General features: G+C 41.4%; 1 protein-coding gene across 1 annotated transcript in view; it reads left to right on the top strand.

Moving 5' to 3' along the window:
* LOC308089586 (transmembrane protein 132C) overlaps positions 1–14,273 on the top strand; it is a gene marked incomplete at its 5' end in the record, with an annotated part of 217,603 nt that overhangs the window by 184,419 nt on the left and 18,911 nt on the right. Inside the window, 2 exons of the mRNA XM_080434397.1 lie at positions 744–887; positions 13,756–13,967. Coding sequence (XP_080290523.1) covers positions 744–887; positions 13,756–13,967 — 356 coding nt within the window. The remainder of the gene's footprint in view (positions 1–743; positions 888–13,755; positions 13,968–14,273) is intronic.

The raw sequence follows: 14,273 nt of genomic DNA on the forward strand, positions 1-14,273 counted from the left end.
ACACCATTCAAAACCTTTGTGTCTACAGCAGGGGTCTTCAACCTTTTCAGGCCAGGGACCCCCAAACTGACGGGGAGATGGAGCAGGGACCCCCTACCTCGTAGGGTAGGGGGGGCTACCACATATATTGTATATTTATGTATACAATTGTGTTTTATATTGCCTGCTCCTATACGCACCTGCCCCAGTAGGTATGCAAAATAAAAAAATCCCTACAAAATATGTATAAACATACCATGTTATTGTGCATTGTGCCTCCATTTATCTGTTTGCTATGGATTCATGTTATGTTTAAAGACAATTTGACATTTTGGGGGGGAAAAAGAAAGAAACAAAAATTCAAACAAAGATATTGTTTAATCAAAGAACAATTTCACGGACCCCCTGCAGTACCTCCGCGGACCCCCTAGGGGTCGCGGACCCCCTGCTGAAGACCTCTGGTCTACAGTACTTTGAGCTATATCAGCTGTCGGTCTCTGGAGCTACTGCTGTACTGAATCTACTGTAACTCCCCCCTAACACTGGCAGAGGAAAAAGTCCTGATGCTGCCTGTTCTCTCACAAAATTCTCTCTTTCTTTCCTGCTTTCCTTCATCTATCACCTCACTGTCTGTCTCTCTCTCTCTCTCTCTCTCTCTCTCTCTCTCTCTCTCTCTCTCGCTCTCTGTCTCTCCCTCGGTCTGTTTTCCTCTCACTGTCTTTCCTCCCTCTCTTTTCCCTCCATCCTCTCTTTTTCTCTATCAGGACTCGGAGATCCTGAACACGGCTGTGTTGACCGGCAGGACGGTGGCCGTCCCGGTGAAGGTGGTGACCGTGTCAACGGACACCACTGTCACCGATGTCTCCGAGGCGGTCAAGTGTCGCTCTACAGACGAGGATGTGGTCAAGGTCAGTGAGCCGAACATCTTCTGTTTCTCCACTTACAGCAATACAAAATTAAAAAATATATTTTCCATCATATGATTTCAATAGATTTGCGTTAGTTAGTACTTTGTCTACAAAAAAGAGCAATGTATTATACCGAAGGCATCATTGCACTATGAATATTACATCTACAAAGTATATAGGGTTTAAGTGGTTAAACTACCATACATATTATATTGATAAACATTTGATGATCTTTTTTGTCAGTTGTCTGATATTTTAAAATGGTATAGTGTTCAGACACAGTACCAATGAGAATGCATACCGTTTCTTTTTTGGGGTATGTGCAACATAATTGAAGATACGTTTCTGAAACGTATGTATCTATCCTTTATGAAGGAATAAATCACTACTTATTTATTTAATCAATCAATGTCTTTATAATGTAGAGGATCTTGTCAGAGGTGGCAAGTAAACAACTTGGTTCCTTTATGGCAGGCACACACTACACGGCTCTCAAAGTCCTCAGAGCGCTGTGCAGTTCACAGTACACAACTTTCTGTCTTGTAAATCGGGTGTCTTGAGCCATTGTGGTTTCCACACTACATGACTGATTGGCAACAGGGGGTCAGTCACACACTACAAGATCTTACACCAGGACACATCTCCGACAAGTCTGTCTGGTCACGAAAACACACAGGAAAATATGCGATACCATGAGCGAGACGGGATGCTACTGGTTTTTATTTCTCCTAAATAATTTCTTGATCTCTCTCTCGTACTCCTCACACACACGCGCACGCACGCGCGCACACACACAATCTTCATGTCAAGACCCACAAATTTACCATATAATATATGTATCTCATTTTGCCGCAGACCCACCCCAAACTTTGTGCCAGGGATGTATTTAGTAAAAAAAAAATCACAAATGTTCAAGATTTTTTGAAAATAGCTGATCTTCAAGCTCATAACACATCACAATGTGATGAACTGTGAACTATCTTCAAGTATAAAATAGTGAGTGTAGTATAAGTATAAAATAGGGGTCAAGTGGTTAAACCTATTTATTTTAAATATTTTTTTGGTGCTTTTATGCCTTTATTGATAGGATAGTAGTATAACAGGAAATGGGGAGAGAGATGGGAAATGACATGCAACAAAGGCCGTTGGGACTCCAACCAGCGACGCGCTGTCAGCCTACCTTGGAGCCTACAGTAGGTGCCTGGAGTGCTACGCCAGCGGTCCAGGCCGGTTAAACCTATTTTTATACTATATTAACACATTCTACTGGGGACCCCCTGGAACCCCCTCAAGGCCCTGCCTCCACTTTGAGAACCACTGACCAGGTAGCTCTCTTGTGCTGTAAGGAATCAGCTGACACTGCTAGCCAATCACAGCTCACCTCACCCTGATAAGCTCAGGTTAGTACATCATTGCTGCCTTGTTGCAAACATGCTATCCATAGCCTCATTTTGCACAAGGAAGCCACACCGTTATTAGACCCTATCTTGTTTATACTCATTTGTATCTTGTTACCATACTTATTACCTTACATGCCATGACTTTTTTTCTCCCAGTACAAGCATTTCACTGCTTGCAATATTGGTACCTTGCTGTGTCGCTGTATTGTTCACATTGTGACTAACTAGAAAGATTGAACTTGGTGCATACCTCAGCCAAGACTACCTCCGCAAAGATATTCCATTTCTACCTGAGATGACTGATTATGTAATTGTGCCCTTGCCCTTGAATGTGACCTTTTTGAACAAAAAGGTCAAGATTCAAGAGATTTATTGTCACAAAGACGTACAAGCACATGCACTGTGAAAAACATATGTTGGCATGTTGCATAAAACACAACACGTAAATAAAGGTCATGGTCACATGCAACAATCAAGGTTGTGGTCATATCTCAGAACTGTGAACAAGAGATGTTGGCGCAGGTGAGGTTTTCAGTCGCTGGTGGATTTTGTATTTGTATTTGTCCTGAACACTAAAGACTAAGCTTATGAGTAAGAATTGTTTACTTGTCATGTTTGCTGTTTGCAGTTTTGGAAGCTGTTATTCTTGGAGGGCCAGCATTCTGCAGAGGCTTCGGTAATGTCTGTGGCAACAACTGCAACAATAGGATGCTCACTGGCATCGTTGGTCAGCGAAGCCTGCTACTCCTTGACAAGGAATAATATTTTACCCTGTTTTCTACCCTCTATTATGTATTCTTCTCCAAGGAGAGGTACTGAAAATGTCCTATTGTAGCCGTGCTCTGCATACTCGCCTCCTTCCTTGTTTTGGGATTCCTGGAATTGGGTTTCTGCAATTGGAAGGCTGAGCTCTCAATGACATTCACAGGCACTACACTGACTACAGCTTTCCTTTTCTGTTTCTCCGGCAACAGTGATTCAATATGCTCTGGAATGGTTTTGGGGCGTAGTGGACGCTCGCTTGCTGTGTGTTTTTGTATTACGGTTGTAATGGTTTATTTGATTCGGTCTAAAAGTCCATCTCCTCTAAGATATCACAAAGAATCAGTTATTTAATACATTTTCCTGACTCCTTATGGTAAATCTGTCTATGAACACAGTAGAGTAAATCCATTTGTATTCAAGTGATGACATTTGAAGCACTTGATCTGCCATTCAAGCTTAAGACTATAATGTTTTCATTTAGGTCTTATTTCAAGCTGACAAAAACTGTGTGGTGTGGCTGTGACCTTACCACCTGCAGTACTGGCCGGGATTAGGAGGTACGGGGTCAAAGAAGTTGAGATTGTCAGCCTGTTGCTACTGTTCCTCCTTGGTTCGCGAACCTGCTCTGATAAAGCATCTCTTATGCTTCTCCTTTATCACATTGATCAGACCAGCTTTCCATTTGTTCGCTTTCTTTCTTGTTTCGCCCAAGCTCAGACTGTGCTTCTGAGTTCTCCAGAGTGGCCCAGTAACTCAGTAACCGTTCTCCAGGTTTTGTCCTCTTCCTTTTTCCTTCCACAGATCTGTAAGGAGATGAGGCGTTTTGATCAGAAATTGGTATTTTCATCCGTTTAGTCTCTCCATCAGCAAGATCCTTTGATGTAGGCTTTCTTCCCCCTACGCCGTCCTGTGCTCCCACAGCATTACTCTGAGTGTCCAGAGTGGTGTGGCTCCGCCACCATTCTCCAGGTGGTCTCCTCTTCCTTTTTCCCTTTCTTTCTCCCTCCACACTTCTGTCTGGAGATGAAGCCTTTTTATCAGAAATTGGTATTTTCATCTGTTTGATCTTTCCATCTGCAAGATCCTTTGATGTAGGATTCCTTCCCCCTATGGCCTTTGCCTCCACTGCATTCCTCTGAGTGTCCAGAGTGGTGTTGGTCAGCCACCATTGTCCAGGTGGTCTCCTCTTCCTTTTCCCTTCCACAAATCTGTCTGAAGACGAAGCGAGTTCATTAGAACTGGTTGTTTTCATCTGCTTGGTCTTTCCATTAGCAAGATCCTTTTGATGTAGGTTTTCTTCCTCCATCTGATGTGTCCCTTCCACACATCTGTCTGAAGACGAAGCGAGTTCATCAGAACTGGATATTTTCATCTGCTTGGTCTTTCCATCAGCAAGATCGTTTTGATGTAAGTTTTCTTCCTCCATCTGATGTGCCGTTTTCCTCAGCTATAGGACAAAGGGGCAACAGAAAAATACTCCTCAAGCTTATGTGAGGTTACTTATTACTACAGGAAATACTGAACTCTGAGGGGGAGTTAGGGTTCAAGAGTCTCAGGTAGGTTGCTCCAAAAAGTCTGCAAAGTCAAACCGCAAAGAATATAGCTTAATCTCATCCTGCTAAGGATGTATTGCTTTTATATTGTTCGGTTGTGTTTACTCCTGTTGTCATGAAGAGGTCACAATGAGTTATCCATGCCCAGTGGAGGTGTTCTGGGTCGGGCCATGTCCAAATATGGATTCCATGATGACTGACTGTCAGCAATGGTAACCATAAACACCTGGTCTCAATCTGACATGTTGAGTAACCATGGCGACCTAATATAATTAAACCTGGATGTCGTGAAAGCCTTTTTAACAGCCATACCCAGATTGTCTTTCTGTACAATTTTTAAAGAGCTAGAACTGGGGTGTCCCAGTTAAGCAGTGTAGAAAGGTAGGTAATCTGCCATTTCGGACAGCGCCTTAAGGCTAAGCAGGTTCTTTCAGGAAGTACTTCCAGAAAGGATCTTCTTGCCACCTACTGTACTGTCTTCTGTGTCTATGTTGACTCAACCGGGCTGACTCTGGTTAGAACAATCAGCAGTGGGTCCAGGCAGTTCCTCCTGCGTGACTTCTCTGCTCTCGGCCGCCCCGTGCAGGGTCAGGATGATGGCTTTGATACCAGGGAGGTAAGGGAGTGGGCATCAGGTGCTCCAGAATTCCGATCCTATGGTGGTGAGGTTGCATTCATGTCATTGCCGATTATAGATATCTCTGGTTGGTTGGGGGACCGGGAACATCAGGACACCGGCTGCCTGGGTTAGGGTTAGGGTTAGGGTGAACCTCCTGAACCTCCTCCCTGGAGGTTCATCAAATGGCTCATCAAAACTACAGCTCTCTATAAATACAGGGAGAACAAAAATAATATATGATTAGTTTTATTTTTGATTAACAAAATGTACCGTACTTTTACTTTTGATCTTGAAGTACAGTTGACATTTAAGAATATCACTTTTACCAGTCATTCACTTGTAAGATACCAGTATTTTACTGATCTTTTCTCTATCAGTGGATCTATTTTAAGTCAACTAACTATTTTCTCAACCAGTTATCTCAATTATATGCAGTAGGCTACCATGCGCCAATTAAACAGACAGCACCCAAAGTAGCACTCAAACAACAGGAGTTACTATACTGAATAAAGCAGGATTATGGGTATAGATTGTGAATAGGTTGACAACACAGGCATGAAAGCTTAATAAATAAATAAATACATAAAAAAGATAAACGTGAAAGATTAGAAGATTTCCTATAGTATGTTTTGCAAAAAAAATTGCCTCTAGGATAAGCAAACACTGAGAAAGAAGATCAAAGTGTTTGATACTCAGTGTAGTGACAGGTTGCTTAAATTTCCTTTTTATTAGTAGAGCCTCTTTCAAACACTGGGCACAAGGCACGGCAGTATATCCTATCACTTACAAATACAAAATACCAGACTTCCAGTGATGCCTTAACTATCTACTGTAAAGGTCAAGTCTTTAAAACTAGTTTTGAAAGTTTAAAAAAACAAAACGGCCTCAATATGATAACAGTCTGCTTTCTTAAATATCTGGCTCCAATTCGGAATAGATTATAAATTCTAGACACCTGCTGTGCCAAGGGCTTCATCCAGTTATGTCTATTTTATATCTATATTTCTCTTTGAACCTGTCATCAAGACCAGAGTGGATAAAGTCAAGATGATTTAATGCCCAATAATGAGGTGTCCTGGCGAAAAACTAAAAGACATGAGATAAAAGTTACGCTGTTTGTTTCTCAAATTCATAGAGGAAACATTTGACAATAATACCTAAATGTATCACATCTGTTTTGCAAGTTGGATAGCCAATGTTCTGGTCTCACCTAAATGAACCACAGAAAGACAATCACAAACACATTCAAGAGAAAGTGTTTCCTACTGTTCTTTTCTAAACACAGCGTGCGATAATATACAATATATAAACATGACTTATTTATGTCATTTGGCCCTGGGGGATTAGTGACAGTGTCATTGAACCTGAATTACGAATGATTCTGCTCATTATAATCTGCGTTTATTCGCCCATAACTGAATAATTACCCTGTAATGATACCTAGGAACTATAGAAATGTAATTGAAAAACTTTCAGGAACAAACTGGTATCGTATCCAGTTACACATCTTATCTTTTAGGCTTTCTGGTCAAAATAGCTTGAGGAGTGTACTGCTCATTCTCCTTAAAAAACATTAGCTGAGCAAAATCCAAGGAGCTTTTTGAAATTAAACACATCACTATTTAAAAACATGAATTAAAAGCACTTTTTGCTTAGCCGAAATAAGCATAATTCAAAGTGCAACTACAGCCCCAATTTTTGCAGTCACTGCTTATACATAACAGCCACGAAGCAAATCCGGCAAGTTTTTATGATTGAATTTTCATTTTTCGCTAGGTTAACCATGACCTGAAGTTATGCAAAGAAGACCATGTAACGAGTTGCGCTCTCACAGCCATGGAAAGGGGGTTATGGGAATGTAACAGCACCCCCCCGGGTGGAAGTGAGTACTGTGGTTAATGCAGAGCAGCATGGGCTGCATAATTGCTTCTGTCAAGCCAACTGTATGTGGGAGACAGAGACAGGCCCACCCCACCTTAACCCATTCAATCCGGGAACTCATCTGTGTCATTTTAGGTTTGAGCGATAACCATTATTTCATACTTTAGCTATTTAAAAATAGCAGATCTACAAGCTCATAGCGCGGCACCGAGTGCTGCGCTACTTACTTGTAGATCTGCTATTTTTGAAAAAACTGGAACATTTGTGCAAATCTTTGAATACATATATTTTTTGGAAACAACATTTTTAACTAAAATCTTTGCTTCTGGGGGGTCCCTGGAACAACATTTGATGGGGATCGGCGGCCAAAAAACGTATACATTTGGGTGGTCCTTGACATGAAAACGTTTGAGAACCACTGATATAACAACAACACAGGATTTAGAAGACATTTGTAAAGATTTGCAAAAATGTCATGATTTAAAATAAATAGCATATCTACAAGCTCATAGCGCGGCACTTGGTGCCGCGCTATGAGCTTGTATATCTGCTATTTTTGAATTGCAAAATAAATTTTAAAAAATGACTCAGATGCGTTCCCGATCCAAATGGATTAATGCTCCCTGCTCCCATCGCTCATATGTGCCACGGGTTGGATCTGTCCGGCGAGTTGTTAATTTCCCGGGCCTAGATCCAGCGGCAGCCATAATGCCCCCTGTAAGTATTTTCCCGTTCGGCGCATAATGTGCCTGATTAATGTGCCGGTGGATTCTCCCGGACATTTATGGTACCTTGAGGAATGAGTGGCACGAAATGTATTTCTCGCTGACAGGGGTCCCCCCCTCTCCGCCGCCTCCAGTCCTCAGCACATCATTGCCGCGCTGGGATGGAGGTGGGGGGAGTACAGTAGGTGTTGAAGGCTGCCTTTGGTTGTGTGTGTGTGTGTGCGTGTGCGCGAGAGCAAGTGCGTGTGTGTGTGCAGTATATTAAAATATTGATTGTTGGTTACGCCGGCCAATAATGCGCCACTGGAGGCCAGTGTTAGGCCATCAGAGTAATGCGTGGGGACGGACAGACGTGTTCTCTGTAATTGGTCCTGCTCAGCTTGCGAGGCGTTGAGGATCAAAGCAACAGCAGCAGGCAGTTCATTTGCCTGTCATGAGACATATAGAGTTGTTTGTTAATCAATCCCCGTACACAGCAGAATCCTTAGTGTTAAAGCCTCGGTCCACGTACCACATGTCCCCATGGTGTGGTTTTAAATCAGTGCTTCTCAAACTTTTTTTATTTCAAGGTCCCCCGTAACTCTGAGAGTATACAAATGGAACCAAATGGATCTTTAATTGATTGATTGAATACTTTATTAACAGTTACAGTTACAGTGGTACGATTATACAAATGGTGCTTCTAGTGTGGTCCTGTGTAAGGGTTCATTTGGTTTCATTTGTATACTCACAAAAGTTACAGACCTGTCAGGGTCCATTTAGAATCCCCTTAAAGGAACCCTGAGGGTCCCTGGACCCCACTTTGAAAACCACTGGTTTAAATCCTCAGAGAAATCATCTCTGTTCAATAAATGTACATATCAATTATATTCCTCCTCCCACAAATGTCCCTAAAGGACCTTTACAGTACTTTACTTTGTTTAAATATTTTTATTATGATTCCATATCCTACTTTATGAATTATGCATACATTTGATCTTCCAGAATTTGGGGTAATCCAACAATTATCCAGAGCCACCAAACCGTGACAAAAACAAGCCAGTCACTTTGTCGTTGACGGGTCCGACGGTGGAGTCGGGTTTACAGGGGAGCGCTTGTTTTGTAACCCTCAATGACCCTCAATGCATAATTATCTTCATTGACTAATGGTGTATTTAGTGAGGGTATATTTGGTGACTGATTTCACACCTTGTCTGAGTTGCGTGCCCTGCTTCAAAAAAGTTTCAAAAAGACATTTAACCAAACAAAAAAATAGATTTTGGGGGGAGTGGGTGTTTAGTTTAACTCAAGAGTGTACAAATTTACATTATTTGTACATCACAATTCTGAGTTAAATTAACTCTTTGCCTGCCACTGACGAGATTTCTCATCAGATTCTGCTAAGGCCTGCCATTGGCGAGTTTGATGTGATTTTGTGTTTTCAGTGGTTTTCCACCAGATGGCGCTGTTCGCTAAACTATGAATGATGCCTTGCCGTTCAGAAAAGGATAGATCCGTAAATTTAATCATTTTAACAAAAAAAAAACAGCTTGTTTACTTCCTGTTTATTCGTTCTGGAAAAATGGCTTTATCTCTGTTTCTGTTGCTTTTTTCAAAAACAAGCCACATCCAACTGGCCACAACTATGCAACGGATTACTGTGACCGGACAAATGCTTTTCCCCGATACTACGAGACCCCCATTCGTGTAATTAGGCGATCGCCGTGAGGACGGCGATCACGGAAAATATTCCATGATTTTTCAAAGGTTAGTAAAATCGCTCGGATTTGCTGGCAGTGGCTTGACATTTTTCTGAAAAACTCAGTTAAAGTTAACATGGGATTTTACACACACACAGACAGACAGACAGACAGACAGACAGACAGACACACACCCTCTCATAGAAGCCTCTTGGAGATTTTCATCGTAAAAACAGGGAGCATCACAGACACACACCTGTGTTGCTTTGTGTGTGTCTGTCTGGTAAGAAATCCTTTTGTTGTGAGCACAAACAAGCGCTCCTCGGCGTCTGCCATCTTATTGATCAGCGATATCACTGTTTGATACGGTCAATGACTCTGGCATGTAGGAGAGGTCTAGCTTTCTACTTATCACCCAAGCAGACAGGTCAGGGGGAGCCCAACCCCATCCCTCCAGCCCTAACTTGGACAGAAACGGCCCAGACGCATGGACTGTCAATGAGCTTCAGTCTCAGCAGACTGAGTCTGGTGAGAGCAGCAGCAGGAGAACAATGGGGGTTGATAAGGAGCAGGGACTCTGACATCTTTATCAGTCCAAACACACTCTCACACTGGGAGCCCTGATGGAGCACAATCTGCTCCATGCCTGACTGCAGCCAAGGGAGCGTGTGTGCAGACCTCATAGACGACGTGTTCAAAAGGCTACATTAAACCGGTCTGTCACGTCATGTCTCAACCTTCAAATGTCATTTATGTATTTGCGCCGTGTTCTTAGCACCGCAGACGCACTCGTGCATTAACAAGTTAGTACCCGCCGTATGTAGTTTCTGAACTCGTGCTGACGTTCTGCCACACACCACGGTAGAAAATACAGAGGAATCATACCCGAACATGTAACCACTTTAAAATCCAAAGGTTTGATGCTTAATATTAGTTCTCTGATGATGTTCTCTGCACGTAGCCTTGAAAATATCCTCTGGCGTTCATCTCCGCGGGTGGTTCTTGTCACAGGGCACAGGCCAGGGGGCACACATGACCTCAAGGCATGAAGATTAGTTCAGAGGAAGTTGAAGAACCTACAGTTTTGCTCCAAAACTTTAAATGTGTAGAGATTTGCTTCCAAATTAGGTATCCAATCCACCACAATGTCAACCTTCACAGACTGCCAGGTTTGTTCACAAAATACAATTCACTATTGAAGCATTGGCAGTAACAGATGCTTTTATGCAGAGTGGCGTCTGACTAACATGCATATGATTTCGACTATGGAATGAAGGGTCAGCTACGAAGGAAGAGCTTTGTTCTCATTATATTTATTTTAATCATCATACAAAACGATTCACAACAAAAAAAGGAAAGAAATAAAGAAAACCATGACAGTATGTCACCTTTAAAAGAAGGCAACATAATTCCTGCCAAAGAGAACTCTTTTACAGTCTGAATTGCATATCATTTCAAGGTCTTCTAGAAACAATGATTTAATTGATTTGGGAAACACGTTCTTCATGTTGAGCCATATGCTGTTGTGTTGTGCTCCATTTGAGCAGTGACCAGCGCCTTGGTCCAGCAGTGGAGCGAGGAGTTGAAGCCTAATTAATGCTCCACATACTGGGGAGCTGTGGAGGCTTGTCACACACAAAGCCTTCTGCCTGCTCACAGATGATGAACTGTATCGGCTCTATGATTAATGGCTGTTTATGGTTTTATCTGGCTGTGAAAAATAACTGGGAAATTGAAAATAAATAAATAAATAAGGAAAGATTGAATACATAAAAAAAGATATATTTCCCCAGACCATAATGTTGTCCTTTTGAAGGTATACTGCATGATGGAATCAATGGGATTGACTAAATGCCTGGGAACACTCCTGATGGTATCTGCTTTTAAGTTATTAATTGCCTGGACTCTAAAAGTGTGTGTGTGTGTGTGTGTGTGTGTGTGCGTGTGCGTGTGCGTGCGCACAAGCGTGTTACGCAGTACGCACGCATGTGTGCATAGTGCTATCATGACCACACCATATCTCTTTTAGAGTGAGAGTGGGTGAGAATCTAGATATTACTTAAGGTGTGTGTGTGCCCGTGCTCGCTCACACGAGCAGTAATCCCGGTGCCTTTCAATAACACAGTATTATCCAAGTGATTTCCAGTGTAAAGCAATTTATGAAACAGATGGTTTTTAGCGGTGTTATTAGTGGAGAAGTGCCGTGCTCTGTCTACGTTCCATCTGCTCTTGGTGTGTTTAGCCCCGGGCAAAAGCAGGACTATTATAGAGGAGCTGACCACGTCCACAACCCCTTATTCCCTCAGATTCAAAGATGCCCTTGCCGTCCCCCATCGTCCGGGAACAGCCGGTGAACCTTTCATGTTCTTGTTCAAAGTAGCGATATATGAAATGTAGTTGTAGTACAGAGCTGTACCAACTGTATAAAGCCCTGGCCTACATTGTGTACAGCACACTTACATTGTATTTTAGGAAACACTTGTCCACCACCATAGAGGCCTGATTTCAGCAATGCCCCAACAAAAACAAAACGGCACCTGTCCTGAGCAATTTGTAATGATTAAAATAAGCTTAACCACTTACTGTACATGTACAGAATATGCTTTGTTGTAGAATTAATTAATTAATGAAAGATACCTCATCTACAAGCTTTTAAAAAGTATATTTTCACTATTTTTGTACATTTTGGGATATTTATACTTGAGATATTACTTTTAAAGTGGGGCATGTTTAGCTATTTTTATTTTATTTGCAATACAGAGGCAAATTCTATACGCAAAAACAAAAAAACCCTGGTTTCCATATTTTGGGGATGCTATTATAGGCGAAAAGTTAAAATTAAAATGTTTTCCTCTTTTTTTCCAAAAGTATGAAAAGTGTCATGAAGTGGTTAAACTTTGCATTTGCCATTAGCAAATAAAAATAAACATTTACAGAGTGATGAGAGTGGTAAAATGTGTTGTAGAGGCTATTTTGCATTAATATGAATACAGGTGTGCCTTGAGATTTTGACTTATTTGAAAAGCGCTGCTGTACATTACTGCTGACCATTTTCCAAAGCATGCTGTGGTTTGTTTGATATGAGTACCATATCATTGCTGTCGGGTGGAAACCTTGTATGTCTAAAACCGTTCCTTTTTTATTATTATTTTTAAAACAGCAGATCTACAAGCTCACAACACGTCGCGCACACATTTTGTGTGACACTTGTATGATGAACTAGGGCTTTAATTCCCCCCCCAAAAAAAACATTAAAATAATTAAATATGGTGATTATGAGGTTTATGCCTGACTGCAACAATATGAAAATCAATCATTTTATTATGTGGGTTAGCTCCTGTCAGATGACTGCATAAAGTCCATCTCTCATGTGATCATCAGTCACGTTAAGATCAATCCCTTGCTTCTGTCATGTCAAATCCGAATAAAAATAATTTGACCACAAAATCGAGTTAAAGCAATCCTAGTTTTAAAAATGAAACTGGCCCGTTTCTTCTCTGTACGTGAAGTGAGTGTAAGTGAGTTAGGTGTTGCTATGGAGATTGAAGACATGTTATTTTTAGCTAGGTCTAAAAGTTTAGTTGTGCATAGGAGGTGTAGCAAGTTCCAGTATGGTGAATGTAGTACGTATACATAATGTTTTGGTGAATACAACTCGATGCCTGTGTGTTTGTTATAGATATCTGACTTCTGTAGGGAAAAGTATTGTTTTGCTCTGAAGTCACATGATCATGCAAGTTTAACTGTGAGATCTCAACTCCCTGGCATCGCCACTCTGAAATCGTTCAATAGCTATAATCCCCAAGTGTGTGGTCCTGCGTCTTGATTGAATCAGTCTGGTGTGTTTGTTCTTATGATTAAAATAAATGTCATTATACTGTATGTCACTCCCACATTTTTTGGGGGGAAATCCTCTAGTGTGCAGTCTGTGCACCCAGCACACATTACCTAATGAAAACAGGTGGGTGGATAATGCCTGCCTCAGTTTATGGCAGACAGAGGTAACCAAACCAATAATTCTGGAGTTTTGACATCCCAAGAAAATTATTAAAATGAATATTTCATAATCACATTTTTCTTTTGAGGGGGGTGCTTTTATTCCACACGTTTTTAATAGCTATGTGGTCATATTTTATTATTCTTATTATTCATTTTCATAAAAATGTCATTTATATACCATTTATATAACTGTCACCTTTTGTTTCTGTCTCCTCTCTCTTGCATCCCTCCCACTCGTCCCATCCAGGTGTCAGACAGGTGCGACTACGTGTTTGTGAACGGCAAGGAGATGAAGGGGAAGATGAGGATGACGGTGAACTTCACGTACAGCTATGTGAGCGCGCAGCTGGAGCTGAACGTGTGGCTGCCGCGCCTCCCCCTGCAGATTGACGTGTCAGACACCGAGCTGAGTCAGATCAAAGGATGGAGGGTTCCCATCATGACTGGCAGTAGCCACAGGTACACTGCCACATGTGTCTGTCAGCAGTGACAGACACAGTACTAACATTTTTTATTTAAGTAAAAGTATCAATATCCTATTGTATATAGTCTGTTACAAGTACAAGTTCAATATTAAAAATGTACTTGAGTAAAAGCACAAAAGTATTGGCATCAAAATGCACTTAAAGTACCAAAAGTAAAAGTACTCATTATGCAGAATGTCCCATTTCACAAGTTTTCAAATGTACAAAATGTATAAAAATCCTTTGAAAATAGCAGATCTACAAGCTCACAGCTCCGAGCTTGTAGATCGGCTATTTTCAA

The sequence above is a fragment of the Gymnoscopelus braueri genome (genome assembly GCF_963280865.1).
Source record: "Gymnoscopelus braueri genome assembly, chromosome: 7".
In the NCBI taxonomy this organism is placed as follows: Eukaryota; Metazoa; Chordata; class Actinopteri; order Myctophiformes; family Myctophidae; genus Gymnoscopelus; species Gymnoscopelus braueri.